The 18,811-nt window shown below is 43.1% G+C and overlaps 1 protein-coding gene across 1 annotated transcript; it reads right to left on the bottom strand.

Annotated features, from left to right (window-relative positions):
• Positions 1 to 724: 724 nt before the first annotated feature.
• RRS1 (ribosome biogenesis regulator homolog) lies at positions 725 to 2,061 on the bottom strand. Its single transcript, XM_027702352.1, has one exon. The coding sequence runs from the start codon at positions 1,939 to 1,941 to the stop codon at positions 856 to 858; it is 1,086 nt and encodes a 361-aa protein (XP_027558153.1). The 5' UTR covers positions 1,942 to 2,061; the 3' UTR covers positions 725 to 855.
• Positions 2,062 to 18,811: the final 16,750 nt, after the last annotated feature.

Genomic DNA, 18,811 nt, shown 5'->3' on the forward strand with positions numbered 1-18,811 from the left:
CTGCTGAAACTTGTTTTACTAACTTTCTTACCAGGAAATAGTTAAGCCACACACTGGTGGCTTATTTTTTTTTTCTACATGTTACCTACAAAGTTCAAAAGAATAATGTGCAGAAGTCTGAAATAATTTCCACTATTAGCTCTCAGACTGCTTGGTGAAGAAAAGCATTGTAAAACTATTTCTATGAAATGATGGATTAGTATTACTGTGGGGAGAAATCTGGGGTTTAACTTGCTGTTCAATGCAAACATTTTTCTGTTGAATTCAGTGGCTGGTTTTGACTTCCTTTTCTCATCAACAGATTGCTCTAGAGAATCTGTACAATTTCTTAGGCCCTGCAATAAATCTTACAGTAAGTTTTTTCATCTCTTTGGTAACTCAGCCTGCATACAAGGGCTGAGCAGCAGAAGTTGACTTAACAGAGCAAGAGCTCCACCGTCAGGCCACTTGCCCAGAGCAGAAAACAGCAGCCACATCCTCTTAACTTTATCCGTGGCTGTTACTCCATCACACAGGTCACAGCTGTGGTCCACTCCAAGTCCCAGCTACCCAAACATGGGACAGCTTTGCCCAGCCTCGGTCCTGCCTGGAGATGCTGAAGCAACATGTGACACATGTCACTGTGAAACCCCCAGCCTCTCAACCCCCTTGATACACCACCAATTTCCCTTGGATGGACAACACAGCCTTCCTTGACTGCCAGATAAGATCCAAAAGCAGGACATTTTAGAAAGGCCAGAGCATATTTATTGACAAGTATGTGTGTGAACAGAGCACGGGGCGGGAGGCTGCAAGTGACAGTCCCTTCCCACGCCTTAGAGGGCATCCCCAGCCCGTGCTGCACACTGTCCCTCCTCATGCCTTCTTCCTCCTGCCGCCGCCGGTGCCACCGCCCGCGGGCTTCTGCTGCTGCCGCCGGGCTCCGCTCTTCTTGCCGCTGCGGCCCGGCCGCTGCTGCCGGCGGCCGCGCTTGCCCCGCTGCGACTGCTTCTTGCCCTTGTGGGCGGCGGCCGCCTCGGCCTCCTCTTGGCGCATCTGCTTGTTGACAGCGCGGGTGATGTCCAGGACCGGCTTCTTGCTGCCCATGTCCCGCAGCAGCTCCAGCTGCCGGCTGCGCTCGGCCGCCAGGTTGCCCAGGAGCGGCTCGAAGCGGCGCTTCTTGCCACCGCTGCGGGAGGGCGGCTCCGCCGGCTCCTTCGGCAGCCGCGGCTGGAAGCGGCCGAGTGAGGCGGTGGAGACGCGGGCGACGCGGGCGACCCGGCGCAGCTCCTCGCGGTCCTGGTGGCCGGTGGGGTGCAGGGGCGCGGCGGGCACGGCGCTCCCGGCGCGGTGGGCCCGGGCCAGGTTGCGCAGCCGGTTCAGCTCGTTGCGCGCCACTCGCTCCCGCTTCTCCCGCCGCAGCCGCGCGAACTGATCCTCCTCGGGGTCGGCGCCCGCCGGCACCTCCGCCAGCCAGGCGCGGGCCGGGTCTCCGCCCGCTCGCCGGTAGCCCCAGCGCCGCCGCCACTCCTTGGCCTGCTCGTCCCACACCAGCGAGGTTTTCTTGCGGCGGCGGATGCCCTTGAGCCGCGCGAACTGCTCCCAGCGCGTCGGCGGCCGCGGCCGCGGCGGCGGCTTCTCCCGCGGCAGGCGGAAGGTGGGCTCGGGCAGCCGCGCCACCAGCGGCCCCCCGGCACCGCCGACGCGCTCGGTCGGCAGCTCCCAGAGCCGGGACACCAGCAGCTGCGTGTTGTCGCGGGCCAGCGCCCGCAGCAGTGCCTCCCGCCGCGGGCCGGCCCCGCGCAGCGCCGCCGCCGCTGGAGGGGGGTTGCGGTCCAGCGCCAGCAGGTTACCCAAGTCGAACTCCAGCTCCAGCTCCTTCTCTACCGTGATGCTCCGCCGCTTCTCCGCCTCCTGCTCCTCGGCGGCCGCCAGCACCGCCTCGACCCGCACGGCCGCCATACCGGCGGCGGCACCACGTGCGAGCGGCCCCGCCGGCGCCCCGGGAGTGCGGGGAAGCTCCTCCGGGTCAGAGCGCCGGAACCGCCGTGCCCGGAACAGCCCTGCCCGTGGGGGAGGGATCGGCGCAATGCCCGCCTGGAGATGTAGTCCTGAGGCGCGGGAGGCGCTGAGAGTCGCGGCCCCGCCTGAGAGAGCCGCGAGTCCCCACAGACCCTCCCGGGGTCTGCCCCCGCCGCTGCTGTGTCACCGCACCTTGGCGTCCCTGGCTTACGGGCAGGCGCTTCCTATCCCAGAATCGAATAGGCTGGAAAACACCCCTGAGATCATCGAGTCCAACCTATGATCGAACACCACCACCGTGTCACTAGACCATGGCACAAAGTGCCACGTCCAGTCTTTCCTTAAACACCTCCAGAAATGGTGACTCCACCACCTCCCTGGACAGTTCATTCCAATGATTAATTGCCCTTTCTGTGAAGAAATTCCTCCTAATATTGAACCAGAACCTCCCCTGGCACAGTTTAAGCCTCTATCCTCTTGTCCTGTCACTTGTGTGGTAGAAGAGGCTAACCCCCACCTGGTTACAACCTCCTTTCATGTAGTTGTAGGGAGTGATAAGGTCACCCCTGAGCCTCCCCCAGGCTGACAACCCCAGCTCCCTCAGCTGCTCCTTGGAAAACTTACTCTCTAGACCCTTCACTGATGGTATCACCAACGGTACTCATGAATCCCCCGTGACACCCAGGCTGGGGCTGCGCGGGGGCTGTGGTGGCCCCAAACCCATCTCTCACTGCCACCGCGAGTGGTGCTGAGGTGGAAAATGCGTGGGAAGAGCCTGCAGGTGAGGGGAGACAATGCCAGAAGCATAGAGCTGGGACCATCATAGAGCCAACAGGGCCCTGCAGCTTCCCCTACCTCTGCCTGCACTAGGGGTGTGCCATGACATCCAAACACTGAACAGGACAGGGACTGCGACACAGGAACATACTTTCCCTGTGGTTTTTGGTTGTGGGTTTTTTTTCTTTCTTTTTTCCCTTCTTTTAGCATATGATTATGTCTGACACTCCTTGCTGTAAAGCAGTGCCTGTAACTGCTCCTTGCAGGACCAAAATTATAGTATTTTATTGCAGGATCCCAGAGACTGACACAGAGGTGTTCTCTCCCTGCAGAGAAGGGAGGGGAGGAATTTGGGAAGCAGTATCACCTGGCAGATGTCTCATCAGGCATAATTTCAAGTGAGGTGATCGGGTGATATGGTGTGAGCCCAAAGGTCAGCTGGGTCGAAGATACCTCTGTGCTATTTTTAAACAAATGTGCTATGGAAGAATCTTTTTATAGCTATACAGTGATTTGGCTTGTATGGCTATGACATTTTGAACTGATCCCTGGTGCCCAAAAAACAAGTTCATGGTAGCACTTAACTCATGGTAGCTGAGGGAAGTGATGCGAGTTTTTATGCTAGGTACAGTTCTCTACTAAGTTATATCACATCTTCCTTTATGTTAGTTTTGGAGTGATGGAAATGATTCTGAGTGTAATGCCACAACAGTATTGTTGAAATGAAAAGAAAATGTAAGATGAAGACAAATAGCTGATTCTGAAATTCTAATGGCTAGCATATAAAAACTTACCCTTTTTAACTCTAACTATGATAATTTTCTTATTTCCCCCAAGTCAGCAGTTTTGAGCATGATTTGTATACTGTGGAGCAACAGAGTCCCTATGTATTTAAATCCAAGCCAGATGGCACAGACTATTTTCTCATTTACCACAAGATGGCATTGGACAATATTTTGTTCCCTAATTTGGACAGCTCATACTTTCACCTGGAATTGCAGATAAAATTAATTTTAAAGGCAGTTCTTTGAAGGGATGCATAGGCACTATCTATATTCAGGCATAAATTTAAACTTTTGAACTGCAAGGTCCACTATTTCAGCAGTCTGGTTAATACCTTTACACTGATCCATGTACCCTCCTGTTTTATCCTTATGCAGCTAACATCTTGGAGTTCTTTTGGTCTATATTTATACAAAGCGCAGGATGCTTCAGGTAAATGCCTGGGACTGAGAGGACATAAATGGTAGTATCTATTGCACTTCCTAAGTTACTTGAAGTGTTAATGATTATGACTGGAATAGCAGAAGGAGTGCATGCCAGGAATTGGTCTTCTTGTTTTACCTGAAAACATGTAGAAGAATCTCAGAAGGTAAAAGCTACTTTCTGGAAACTGCTCTGTAGAACTGAATTCCAGCCTTTTTGTGCCTTCCAGAAATCTGCGCCTCAGAGCCAGAACGTGCTTTTGGCGTTTGCATTTTGTGGTTTCATGGTGTGGTTGGGAAGGTGGTAGCTGGAAGAATATTTGAATGGATTTGTAAACCAAGATTTGTGAATAGCCATGGATATTTTGGGAAACTCCCATTCTGAGAAGGGACTTCTGAGATGCTCACTATAGTGATCATAGCCACCCTTTGAGCTTGTACTCCCAGTTTAGAGCTGGGAATACTGCTTATGTTAAGGGAATAGGTGTGTGTGTACTGCTGCAAATTTGGGCTTTTCAAAAGATGAAATGGTGATACCAGTGTTGAACTATAGAAATGGCTTTTAGGAAATGAATGCTCTCATTATCTCATGTTTGTTCCGGGTTATTTAATGGACTTTTTCAGCAAGTTTTAAAAGAGTGAAATTTTAGAAAAGTTTATGCATTTTGATCATCTCTGCCTTTGGCTTCCTGGGCTCCTTTTAGCATCTGAAATACTGCATTTCTTAAACTGCCTGTGGACTGGATTTGTAAGTGCTCAGCCGTAGGGCTTGAAAGCAGCTAACTGTGGGCACTTACAATCCATAGATAAATAAACAATTTCATCATTGCTTTCCCTTTCCATGAGGTTCTTTATCTCTTTAGTATGAACAATAGTAATACATGTCCTGGTGTCTGTGTGTGTGTGTGTGTGTGTGTGTGTGTGTACATGCTCAATTCCTTAGTGTTTACTTGTTTTCTTTACTGTGAGGTCACCAGACAGAATCTGGATGCTTTTGCAAAGTGCAGGTTTTCTTTAGGATGAAGAAAGCTGTAGAGTTTTAGTGGTTTTTTTGTTTTTGTTTGTTTGTTTTTTACCACATAAAAATTTTAACTGCATGAAAAACATAAGATGCGAGCGTGTAATTTGAAGAAACACTTGCCCAAAAGATTAATAGAAAGCGTAATGCAAGATATGTGTGATGCACCAAAAGAACTACAACATCAACATGATATACTGTTGTGTTTGTTTTTCTTTTGGAAAAGAATAAAGAATTATGCTGCTTAAACTTATTTTTGTAGTTTCTGTTCAGCTGGGCTACAGCTTTAAGTTTGTGTTTGATAGGAGCTGCTCTAATGTGCAGGATTAATGTCTCACTGTTAGTGATACCATTAACTTAGATTTACTCTTCAAACTTTTGCCAATTACCTCTGGATGGCAGTAGATGTAGTTACAAGATGATTCAACCAATTCATAAGCCTGCTGTGAGGATTGTTATGAAGAACACTTTTATCAGGAAAACTCAAAGTGCTGATAATTTTGGCAAATAGTAGAAAGTACCCTTAAAATATCCACACTATCTCCAAATCATTGCTTTCCACTGACTTTGTTCAGTACACTTTGAAGTAAAAATCTATGTTGTAGGATTTCTTCATATAAGGGAGAAGTTATTTGCTCACTGAAGCTAAATTAAGTACATCAGTTTATGGACCTATTTTGCTTCCTAATACATTTTTTACCCCTGTAGAATCTATTTCAGCATGTATCTTATTTTCTGGGACATATAAGTGCCTTTTCAACCCAAATAATGAACAAGAGGAGTGCAAATTTGGCTAAACAAAGACTCTTTCCTAGTCACTAGTCCATATAATGTGAAAAGAACTGTCTTTAAGGAATAAAAAACTTGCAAATACTTTAGGTACCATCTTTTATAAAATATGAGAATTTACTTCAGCAGTATAACAAAAGTACAGCTGGCAGTCACAGTTTTTCCTATTAGAAGAGTTAAATTACTCATTACAGATAGTGGGTCATTCCTTCTCAGGGTTTCACTACTCCAAGGCCTTACTAGGAATCTAGTAAGGGACATGCTTAAGTCTAAGCAAATTCTGTTGATGTTGATAATGTTATCTATGCTCACATGCTTAAAAACCATTCTAGTTGGTTTGTAAACGGGCAGATTTTCTGTCTGAAGATTTAGTATGATTATAGCAGAATGCTGAATTTGTGAAAAAAATGTGCAGATAAAACTCGGGAGGCTGTAGCTCTAGTTTCAAAACGTAAGACTGGGTAGTTGGGAATGCAGTTACTAAGCAGAGCCTGATTTTTGGTGCAGAAACCAGAACATAGATAACTGGTGAGATAGCAGGGAGTTGGATGACTGCAGGCACTGTGGAAAGTGATGGGTTGACCATAATCTATTTTCATCATTTGACTGGCTGTGACTGTGTGGTTTCACTGAACTGATTTTGGGTAAACAAAACAAAGCTAAGCTAATTTGAGGCCTTCCCAAGTGCTTGATGCCTATCTTGCTATGCATTAGGGAATCAGACTGAGAACAGATTGTGATGTGGTTTGCTTTTTTTTTATGAGCTCTACAGTGACCTGATTTTTTTTGAGAAAGTTTTCTTGTAGCATGGTCTTAATATTAGAAGTACCAGCAATGGTGTGGCTAAGTTTTGTTGGTTGTTTTCTAGGATAATTTAAAGAACAGAGTGAGAACTTTATCAGACAGTGATGGAAAGAATGGCAACATAGTAACACATTCTTTTTCTGGGGTCAGTCCTTCTTATCACCTGTCTAGAGTAGACCTACTTTTTGGCATAAGATTACTTCTACAAGCTAAAAAAAAGCCAATGAACGCATTTCCTTCTTTTAGAACAAATCTGTCATGCACAGAGATTTGCCCTTGATTAAGTCTGCACTTGGAACCAGTAGAACAAAACCGGTTCCTCTGTTCTTGGATTGGGTTCATAGAATCATAGAATCAGCTGGGTTGGAAGGGACCTCTGAGATCATCAAGTCCAACCCTTGATCCACTACCGCTGCGGTTACTAGACCATGGCACTAAGTGCCACATCCAGTCTCTTTTTAAATATCTCCAGGGATGGAGAATCCACTACTTCCCTGGGCAGCCCATTCCAATGTCTGATCACCCTCTCCGTAAAGAAATTCTTTCTTTTCATGATTGGAAGTATCTCCGACAGTGGGAGTGAAATGGAACATGTAAATCTTTATTCTTGATACAAAAGATGTGTCATAGTCATTACTGATTTTTATTGACACAGGGACACAATGCAAACCAAATGGAGCAGGAGGTTCAATACTGTCCATCTGAGAGAAGGGTAAATGTATGTCTGCTGAAAATGACCATGCCAGTTCCTATATTCTAATGCTTCTGTGAGTCAGAAATAATCCATTTCCCAGCAGTGGCTTTACTGGGACATGTTTTCAGCAGAAAACCTCAGCCTTTTATGTGCATGTACAAATACTCCATGCGTGTGACTAAACCTATGCAGATAACAGTGCTCACGGGTGCAAGAGAGATCTAAATATTGATTTTGGGAAAACAAAAAAGATGAGACCTGATCTCACAGCAAGACAATGCGATGCATTCAGGACCATGATTCTTCAGAGACTTACTGAAGAACTTTGAACCTGAGCCTAGGCATAGATCCAAGCATCATTTCATATTCATACCACAACCATTTCACATACCACAACTGCCTTAGTCTTCTCCCAGCCTTTGCTGGATGACATGGAGATGTATGCTGAAGTGCTGCTTGCCAAAGGTGTCTTCAAAGCCTTGGCAGTACTTGACAGCAAGAAAAAGGCTCCCCAAACACAGTTTTGTAGCCTTTTATCTTCCACATTTCCATTCATCTGTGGGGCTGGTCTGTCAGGATGGAATTTTGTCCTCAATGACTTTTCAGACTATTTTAGTCTTAAAGTTACATTAAAGACTTCAAGGTCTTAGTAACACACTTTTAGTTGACAGTTATCAATGAAATGGGAAAGAAGTCTTGGTTTAGATCTTTTTGTACACATAAATATGGCACTTTTGAGGTTCAATCCAAGATGTTAGGGAGGTTTTCAACCACGTGTAACCACAGGTGACTCATGTAAGACAAGAATCATCTATAAACTTGTATGAGCTTCTACCTGTATTGTGGTTCAGAATAAATTAGGGGAAATTCTGTTAAACAAATATTTTTCATTTTGAATGTCATACAGCCTAAGGCTGTAACTCTACATCATTACCCAGTGACGACAGATTTGGTTAAAATAGTTCTTATGCTGAAAAAGAAGTCCTAGAGATTAACAGTCATTTCGCATGTTTTAGACCATGCCTGCAGGGTAGCTGAATCAGCATAGCTTCTGGGGTGGGGTGGGAGCGCGAATTCGGGGCTAGGCATTTGAGAGGGAACAGCAATCTCTCAAACTGGTTTTGTCCCTGAGGGAATTAACCACAGCTTGACTCACAATCAGGGATGGCTTCCCTTGGAGAAACAATCATGATTTGTCTACAGCAGCCTACCAAACCTCTTCATGAAGAAGTCTGTCTTGTAAAGGTGGCTTAACTCCTCATGTAGCATCAGAGATCTCCCATAACTGCTCGTATACCAACCAGAACTCACAGCTTGGTGCATTAAGGGAAACTGGCAGCAATTTGCTGTTACCTTACTATAACATACAATAAACTAAACCAGTTGCTAAATTGGTTTCTCAGTCATTCCTGCAAAGGGTTTTTGGAGCATCTCAGAGGAGTGGGGTGGGAATAGCTGGAAGCAAGAATGACATTGGTCTTCACGAGGTAACCTCCCTGCTGCTGCTGCTACTGCTGAATCAGAGCCCTCAGAGCTGGGGCTTGAAATCCCTGTCCTAATCTGCAGTCAGAGCTCTAGGGTCCTCAGAGGGGATGAGATTCTCTGAGCTACTAAGAGCCTCCCTCATGCTGCCACAAACCCAAATCAGCTGTTCTGCACAGTGCATCCTTATTCTTCTAGTTTTCTGCGGAGTGTCTCTGTTCATCAGCTGCTGCATTACAAGAAAAAGGGCAAAATGGGATACAATCTCAGTTTCCAGAATCCTTCTACAGGCACCGTAGGAACTGCTCAATCTGTAATTTTTCTGAATTACTGAGGAAATTTTAAAGCAGGGGCAGGGCAATTTTGTGTGTAGCAGTAATTAGGAGCAATAAAATGAAAATAAATATTTTCACACAATAAATGAAAGGGACAAACTAAAAGATTTGCTTCTTTAGCCAAGGGTACATGAACAGTTTAATCCACCATACTGTTAAACGGGTTTAAAACCTGCAGAATTTTCATACAGGTCATGTTCAGTCTTTGCCTCTGGGACTACGTGTTAGTGTGAGGTGCTGTATGGAAATAGGAGCGTTTGCTTGGCTGCTCTTTGTTGCTCCTTTCTCTCTAGTATTTACAGGGCCAAGCACTCGCATTCTCTAGTGTCCCAAATATCCCTGATTCTGACATAGGGCACCTTCCTTTTCTCTTGAAGATGATTTAACACTACCTACTCTCTGAGCTTCTGAATACTTGCCTTGCTGCATCCAGAGCACATCATCTGGAGTGCCTCAGAGGTGCTCCATGTAACCCATCGCTTGGATCCTTGTTTCCCTCTCATCACTTTCATTCCCTTCTGTTGTTCTTCTTTCTTCACTGCATTAAAGCAGATGTAGAGTCATAGAATAGTTTGGGTTTGAAGGGACCCCTAAAGGCCATCTAGTCCAACCTGCCTGCAGTGAGCAGGGACATATTCAACTCGATCTCCAAGGCCTGTTAATTCTAATGAGTTTACTTACTTGCTCCTGTATTTGAAGCTGTTCTTCATAGTCTATGCTCTACTCTGATCATGTCCATTAGTATTTCTAATTATTTCTGTGATACAACAACCTTGAATGCCCATGATTTTTGAGGAAATCTTGCTGCAGCCCACAGCCTGTCTCCAGATTAGTTTGTTGGTGGACAGAACAGCTACTTGCAGTGCTCAGGTGTGTCAGAGCATGAGTTTCTGATGCAGGTTTACAGAGCACTTCTGAGGACCTGGAAAAAGTACCTACTAAATTGTGTGAGTAAGCCAGGCTTAACTTTCCTATAATGCACGGATAATAAATGGCACAATAAGTGTGAATGGTGTGGTAAGTGTGAGAAAGAGGTGTTGGTAAGTTTCAGAAAGAGCTGATGGTAAGTTTGAGTTGTAAATTAAGCTTATGACTCAACTCTTTCTGATGTTACCAGTCAATTAAAGGATCATGGAAAATCCCAGCTGTACATTTGCTGTGGACAGTGTTATATATTGAAAAGCAATTGTTTTTCACTCACTTGCTAAGGCCTTTCCTGAGTTTTGTATCCTACACCAATGAAAATACAGACAACTACAGTCAGAGAGAGTAGATGAAAGAAGAGGAAAGCTACATGGAAAAATACTTCATAAATGCATTTTAGAGGATCAGTAGGGAAGAAGGAGGTGAGCAACATCTCTTTAAATGAATGGTTTGAATGATTGCAGCTTTTCCTTCACTCCAATTTACTCAAGCTGTGCAAAACAGCTCTAGATAAAGCATATTCTCATTACGTTTTTACTGATTAGAGAGAGAAAAAACCCAACTCTGTAGGTGGTTTAGGTCTGGACTGAGGATATTCACAGATCTTGGGAGATATTCTTGTTCAGGCTATGGATTACTATGATGGAAGCATCTGACACTAAGTCTGTGTCTTCTAAATAAACCCTCTAAACTAAAAAATTTGAACAAAACCAAGAGTAGATGGATGCTATCAAACATCCTGTTAGACAAAAAGGGTTGGGTTTGGATTGGAAATTTCAAGATTTGTGTTCATCATCTCAATGAATTTAGCAAAGGTCTTCAAGGTGGCGTGAAATCTTTGTTTTACATGTAGGAAAAGTGCACTTTGACTGCAATACTGATTGCTGTCCTCTGGGAAAAAAATTGATCTTGCTTTTTTGTACCTTCACATTTGAGTTTGAATTTTGAGTTTGTATTTTCTGTGTAAATTACACTAGTTTAAAATTATATATATATAAAAAGGAAACTATCTTTGTAAACCTGTTTTCCTACCTCCCTTCAGCTAGCTACTTTTGTTTTTCAAGCTGGTCACTTGTGTTTTCCTTTGTTTGGATTTTGAAGTTTAAACCAAGGCAGACTATATTAAACATGAATTGAAAAACCTAATGAATTGAAGCTTTGTTCTCTTTTTTTTTACAAACCCACTTTTTTAAAATGCAGATTTGCTGAGATGGAGGACACAGGCTATGATTCTGAGTTGGTTTCATTATAATTTTGGAAAATTCAACAGATTGTTGCAAACTTGCTCTTTGCAAAATGCCCAGATGTACAAATCCCCGAAGTCCCTTGAAATACTCCTTTGTTCTGCTGTTTTTCAGGGTATATATACAGTAGCATAACAGCAACTGTCAAGGAAAAGTTGCTTTCACATTATGCTTCTGTCTGAAAATGGGTGGCATGATAGATCTTTCACATCCAGAAGACACATTTTAAGTTTACATGCATAGCAAACTTTTGCTGTAACAGCACTAAAAGCACATCAGTGTTTTACCATTTTCATTAGATAGAGAAGAGCAAAATTTAGCTGGATTTTCCCCATGTTTTGGGCAGTGAGTGAGGCTTGCCAAGATAATGAGAGGTAACGCTAGATGAGAGCTGTTCAGACAAATCAAAATACGCTGACTGCTACCATGCTTCATCTGTCTGATTCATCTTTAGCTAAACTAGGTAGGGAAACTCTTGTTTGCAGCCTGATCCAGGAAGGTACTCAGGTACATAAAGAGCCCTACTGATTTAAGGGTTTGAAGTGAAGTATGTATTTAACTGCGAGTTTTGAAAGAAATCCTCCAATAGTGTACCTCACTGAGCACAAAATTGTAAAGTCCTGCATTCTCACTGTGATATCAAAATGAAGGAGCGCAGGCACCAACAGAACATGGATTGTGGGATGTATGTTTTGTTTCAATGTACGTCTTATGGGAAGTTGCCTCACAAAGAAATTTTGTGTATTTATTCTCCGTGTGAATCTATCCCTGCAACTTTGGGAGTTTCTCAATGAAATTGTTCTGTGCTAACATTAGTACAATAGAGTCCTTGTGTAACTGCTGGCCATGTACATCACTTTATAAGAACTGACAAATCAAAGGCCAAATAATACGTTAATTACCTCTTGTAGAAACACAAGTGCTGTTGTGACCTTTTTCTGTGTGGTACAAGCTATTTTTTTACAGTGTCTAAGAGCAGTTATTTAAATTCATTATGAAAGCTGTGTGGGACCTGATCCAGAAAGCTTTTACAAACCAAATTCTCTAATTGCTACTGTACAGGTCTACAACCTGATCCTTGGCAGATGTGACTTGGCATTTCCTTGAGTTACATCAGCTTTGCCAGCTATCTGAGCCTGCTTTTGTGCACACACTGCCAGTGAAACTAATTAGAAGGCCACAGCTTTACAGCATCCAGCCAGAGAGTTGCTCTGTTTTGTTTGTTTCTGAAGGTATACAGTTAAGGCACAGTTAGGTATACAAGGATGTTACTAATTGTCTGAGTATCTGCAAGATACGGGTGGGTACCCTCAGAGGGCATAATTAAGTTAAACTGTTGAAAACGGTATGGAAGGGGAAAAAAATCATGCAGATGCTGCAGACAATTAATAATATCCTTGTAACTTGCATTACATACCCACACAGGGATGATGAATGAGACCTCAGCAAAGCAGCTTTTCCCAACTATTCCCTACAATTCCCTGAGATTTTTTAAGGTTTCCCCAAGAGAACATTTAGGTGTTTGTGGGCTGGAAGGATTGCGTCAAGAATTCAAAAACCACACACTTGCAGCACTGCAAATGGGAAGGACCTCCAGAAGTTTTAGTGATGATGATTGTACCTCTAACCCATCTTCATTTGTGGTTGGTTCTCCAAACTTTTTATTCTTGTTGCTGTCCTCTGGAAGCTTTCTTAGAGAAAGGCTACATCTTTCTTTGGCTTTGATATCCCAAGTGAACATTAGTAACATATCTCCCAGGTCTTGCCAATGGCCTTCCTGCCTTCCTTCTAGTACCCCAAAGAGTAAGAATGGCTTTTTTTTTCCCCAACACCACAGACTTGATTCATATACAGCTCATGAAACAGTATAACATCATTTTGTGCACAACTGATGCCTAATGAGAGGCTCCACTTTCTAAAATATAATACAATACACAGTATAATATAGTACAGTACACAGCCAGTCCACATTAAATTAAATTGAAAACAGTAAACTGAACATCTCAATAACATATTAACTCTTGCAGTCCTGTCCTGCATGAGGTGACTAAGACCTCATGGAATATAACCAATATTAATTTTTTGTTGTTGTAGTTGCATCATATAGATGAATAGAAGAATATTAAATATGTAGAGCAAGTGAAGAGCAAAATAGCAAACAGAGCAAGTGAACCCATCTGAATTCTTCACTCAGAAGTGAAACTGGGAGGAAATTGGGAGAAAGGGCTGTAAAGCTTCAGAATTTTTTATGGTGCTGCCTAGAAGTGCCAGGCAAACGATCCCTTTGGCTGCCACAAACAGCGAGTTCCATAGTACTGGTGATGATCAACAACGCTTTTATGTGGAAACCTGAAGTAGACCGTAAAATTCTCAATGAAGACATTTTGAAATGTCAAGAATCTTGCAACTGACAACAGAATGTCAGTTGGGAAAAAGCCCATCTTGACACCAAAGCAGATGGCAGATGAGACAATTGAGTACTATGTCACGTAGCTGTACAATCAAGCAAAATCATATGAATTTGACCAGCTACCAGCCTAATCAGTATTATTAATAATTTATCTTCTAACATATCACCGGGTGAAAACAGGGTACAGGATACTTATCTGTCATGAATAGTTGGAAGTGGCAGGACCTAATGCAAAACTGTGCTCTGTTCCTTTTTATAAATTCAGAATTGATACTGGAGCTGTCTTTCAAGATGAAGGCCTAAACTGTCAGAGTTTAAAAAGGGTGCATGAACAAAATCCTGTATATTCTAACGCTACAAAGCATGCAGCCATTTAAACATGGACAACTGCTGCTCATCTCATCTAATCAAGATTTCCGTACTCTGTTTTCCCAGTCATACAGTCTGGTGGATTTGAATAGATTTGTTTTTCACTTTTGTGTAAATTCAATGGGAATTGGGATCCTGAAACGGGAGTGAAAATTTATGTGCAGTGACCCGATTCTCATTTAATCAGACATCATTTTGCACTTCTCTAACTGTGTAACAGAATTGTGAAACAAATATGAATGTAATCTATATAGTAAATGAGATGCAAAATAGATTTTGTATCAGAGAGCATCAAGGCTGAAAATGGCTTTGCTTCTTAGGACCGGAGCATAGATTAATTAATTTCTACTCACATATGCACTTTTTTGATGAGCCAAAATTTGACTGGAGACCTGGAGGCAGTTAGAATTAGAAATTTGTGGATTTACATACTCAGAAACTTAGTGTAAAAAGAAAATGAGATCCACCTAGTTCCTCATTCATTTCCAGGTGTTTTCCTATTAGTTACCCTTACAGAATACTGAAATCTCCTGTAATTTTATTAGAAACTACCTTGAGCTTAATTTGCACAGTAATTCATTTATTGAGAAGTTTAATTGAGAAGCATTTGACAATAAAGATCTCTAAATATTTAAAATTCAAGTGCTTGAGATGGTCTCATCACATTAGAAAGCAATCAACCATCTTGAGACAGGTTAATAAAAGCATCTTAAACTCATCATCAAAAGGCACTCTTGATTCCATTATCAGACACAGGACTCCTAATGATTCATTGATCACATTTTCTCTGTTCAACAAAAATATCATGAGCTGAAAGGTTTCAAGATATGCAACATGAAGGGATTTTTGTCCTGCCTCACAACTTCGTTTGACAGATGACCTTTAGTCTTTCTTTCACATTAGTGAGATACTTAACAAAAATAATGCAGATACATTTTTCACTGTTATCTGATGCACATGCTCACAGAATCTTCTATTTGGTACCACACAGTAAACAGATAAAAGAGTCTTACTTCTGTAAATGCCTTCATTATAAATAAGTGCCCTGCTTTCATCTTTACTCTTCCAGTAAGATCAGAAGGTTTAAAAGCCTCTGGATGATCCTATGAATGCATGTAGTTAACTGCTGCTGTTTCACAGGGAAATTGGTGCATGCGTAGATATACAGGAGGTTTTCAGGATGGTTGTGTGGTCTGCTTGCATCCCTTCCATCCAGCATACCAGCAACTGCACTTGGATCTCCTGAGTACCACGAGGTACCCATGTGCTCAGCATTTTGGTTTGCACCTTCACCTTTGTGCACTTCAAGGGGTAGACTGTGGGTTGCCTTGCTGTCCTAAGCTCACCTGAAATCTCCTGGCTGGGTTACAGATAACAAGGGAGCTGTGACATTGAAGACATCCACAGCCAAGTGCTCACCTAGGGTCCTGGGTAGATTTGCAGTCTCTGCAGAAATATTGTGGTCAGCATCAGAGTTGGAAGCTGAAGGTGACTCAAGTATGAGCTGCAGTCACACCTCTGGATCACGGCAATGTTCCCATTTTCACTGCTTCTTCAGTCCTGGCAAGTATTTCCTTCTGCTGAAGCTGCAGGTTAGAGTTATTGTAGAGGGCACAAGATTGTATGAAAGTGTTAAAAGAGCTTCCCATTAGTACATCAGTTGTCCTCACTGCATGTCCTCATTCTGCCTGTTTTGCAGGTAAAACCTGAAGTTATTCCACAGAAGTCAATCAGTTTGAGAAATGTGGTCTTGTCTGTCTGAAGACCTTCCTCTACTGAGTAGAAGGGGGCAAGGGAAGTTGTTCTGCTGGGATGAACTGACACCCTTGCGCTCTGCAGGTGAGAACAGGGAGGGAGGTGAGAAGTAGGCAGACAGCATCACAGAACAGCTGGCAGAACATGATGAGCTCAAAGTCACTTGGCTGTTGGCCCAAATCCATCCAAAAATACTGAAAGCCAGCAAATAGTCAGACCATCAGCTCCAAAAAAAACTAACCAAACCCAGGAAATTGCTGAGCCATGTCATTGTTCAGCAAGGGTATCCAGATTCTGCTAGCAGCCTTTGGAAGACCACCATGGATGGGAAGTGGAACCATCCCCATTCATGGCCTAACTCAGTGTGAATTGAACTCAGCATCATTTTACTTAACACCTGCCTGAAAATATGTTTAAAGGTATGTTCTCAAATGGATCAGGAATTCGTGGTAATTTTTCAACTTGTCTTGGGATGAAGAGAGGAATGGCTGAAGATAGCAATGCTTTGATGCAATATGCCTGCTAGAGTGGAAAGTACAAGCTCTGGACAGAAGCTTTTCCCGTCTCTGAGGCTTTTATGAGGTTCCATCAATTCTGAGACAGTTCAATCTTTATTCCCCCCTCTATTAATAAGCACAAATGTGTGGAAAATTACCCTAATCTTCCTCTAAAGAGGATGTGCCTCCAGAATCACTTCCAGTACCAGGGACCTCAGAATTCTGCTGCCATATTTAGAGGCGATAAAAACAGTCCTTGCATTTCTGACCAAAATCCAAATATAGCCTATTTCTTTCTGCCAACTGAAAATGCACCTTTTTATTTCATTCAGTTTTGTTTAAATCTAACTTTTCAAACTTTTCGTTCTATAAATGTCTCTTTCACTATAATTATTTAAATAAAGTGGGCAAGTCCCCAATTTAGTGAACTGAATTAATATGCTACTTAATGTGCCTGCTATTGTCATTCTACTAGGGCTTGTGCTCTGTTCCCATTACAACTTCTCCCTGACTTCAGTGGATTTATACAAGAGTGAAACCCAGCCCGTGAAGGACACAACACCACAGGCAGCTGTATTTTACAAATTTAAGTGGACATAGTTGCTATTCCTACAAGATTTATTGAAGTTTTCACACTGTGAGGAATACACTGGTTTCTACTTGGCCAGGCATTGGCTTTATGTTTAGATACTGGAAGTGGATGTAAATGATACCCTGAGACATCTAAGCCTACCTGTCTTGTGTGTTGTGGTGTGCCAGGTCCTGGTTTCCCAAGCATTCAGCTGATCTCCAGCTTGGTAGTGAGACAACTTTTGTCTGTGGTGGGCACCTCTCTCCGAGAAGTGGGAAACATGGAGCTCAAGAGTCCCTGAGAACATCAAGAAGCAGAAGAGACCATGCAGGAGCATGGGGAATGTTAGTGTTGATAATCTCAACTAGCTTTAGGCACGTACACTATAGGTGTCCACATAGAGCTGGTTGTTTAGGCTTCTTTTAGAACCAGTGGAAAGAAACAAGAAATACCAAGATATTCTTGATAACTTCTTTGAGACAAGACAAAGCTGCCCTACAAGTGTTTGTTTCTCTTCTGTAAGCTTAGTGGCAGTTTGAGCCTTTATTATGTAGGTGTCACAAGTAAGTGAGATGATCTTTCTTGCGTGGGACCTTAACAGGTAAAGACCATTCAAGGTACCATATATATATATATATTCCCTTCCCAGAGTATTTTTTTTCTTGTTTCTTTCTTTTTATCTCCTCTTAAAAAGCTATTTTTTCTCCTTCACCCTCCTTTCCTGTTTCTTTTTTCCCCCTTTTTTACATTTTTTACTCAGAGTATATTTTTCTTCTACACTTCAGTGCTTTGAGATGATGATGATGAGTCTATATAAATGGGTTTGGCAATCAGAGTACTTAAGGAATTCCTCGAAAATATTTGCTCATCTCCTGAGGGCTAAAGGTGGAAAACAGGATGGTAAACTGGACAGACTCATTTGACTGCCCTTACTGAATGTTCCCCTCTTGCCCCACCTGTGTCTCACTCACTTTCAGTCCTTGCCCTGAGGTACCAGATGCAGCTGGCCAACCAACCCATCATCTAGAGAAGAGGTCGTGCATAGCAGTAAAACTGGTCTTATCCAGTACACTCTGTGCTCCCAGAGGCTCCTCTAAGTGATCTACTGTCCTACCTGGAGTGTCTCATGGCAGCTTTATGTATTTCATCCAGTGCCAGGAGTTTCATGCACCGGTACATTTGGGGTGCAGCGATGATACAGCTAACTGGTTTAGGGGCCAGGTGCTACTGAAAGAGGGTGGTGACATTTTTTGCCCCTGCCTCCCTAGCTGTCAAGCCCTGCCACTTCCCACATGCCAGTGGCATGACCCTGGAGCGGGTCAGCTCAGGTGATGGACCAGCAGAAAATCACATTAAAAATGAATGAGTTTTTCCTCATGAAGGAAAGAGGAGATTTCTGTTCTTTGTTCTCTTTGAAACTGCAGGCTTTCAGGTACAGCAGCGCTGTGCTCTGTGGTACAGTATAAAAGCAGTATATACATCTTTAAAATGTCTGTGAAGAGGTAGTACACAATGATCCAGTTCAACTGCTGCAGAAATTTCCTGTTGTCTTCAGTGGCTCAGGCTTTCACTCTGTTTCCTTGCTGCTGTATTTCTGTAGTGCTGTCAATATTCTCCTGCTTATTCGGCATGGTCAAAGACAAAGAAACTGTAGAACATTTCAGCAGAACACTAAAACCAGTGGTGTCCTTGTACTGGAAAGCACTTATACAATTATATTTTATGTATTGTTGTTAAACCAGGCTGCACTCTGCTCCTGCTCACACTACTGAAATTCAGAAGCAATTCCTGAAACATCTGTAGGTCAGCTCTGTGGATCAAGCCACAAAGGGAATACATAAAAAAAAAGGTCTGCAATATCTTTTGCTTTCTCCTTTTGCATCCTTTGGGGCAGAAATTCAGTGGCCTCCCTGAACAATATTGTGCATGAGGGCAA

The sequence above is a fragment of the Neopelma chrysocephalum genome, unplaced genomic scaffold, assembly GCF_003984885.1.
Source record: "Neopelma chrysocephalum unplaced genomic scaffold, ASM398488v2 Primary Assembly neopelma1_22, whole genome shotgun sequence".
Lineage (NCBI taxonomy): Eukaryota > Metazoa > Chordata > Aves > Passeriformes > Pipridae > Neopelma > Neopelma chrysocephalum.

What these genes read in the sequence shown, in the direction of transcription:
- RRS1 (XM_027702352.1), bottom strand. Translation starts at nt 1,941, where the DNA reads ATGGCGGCCGTGCGGGTCGAGGCGGTGCTGGCGGCCGCCGAGGAGCAG.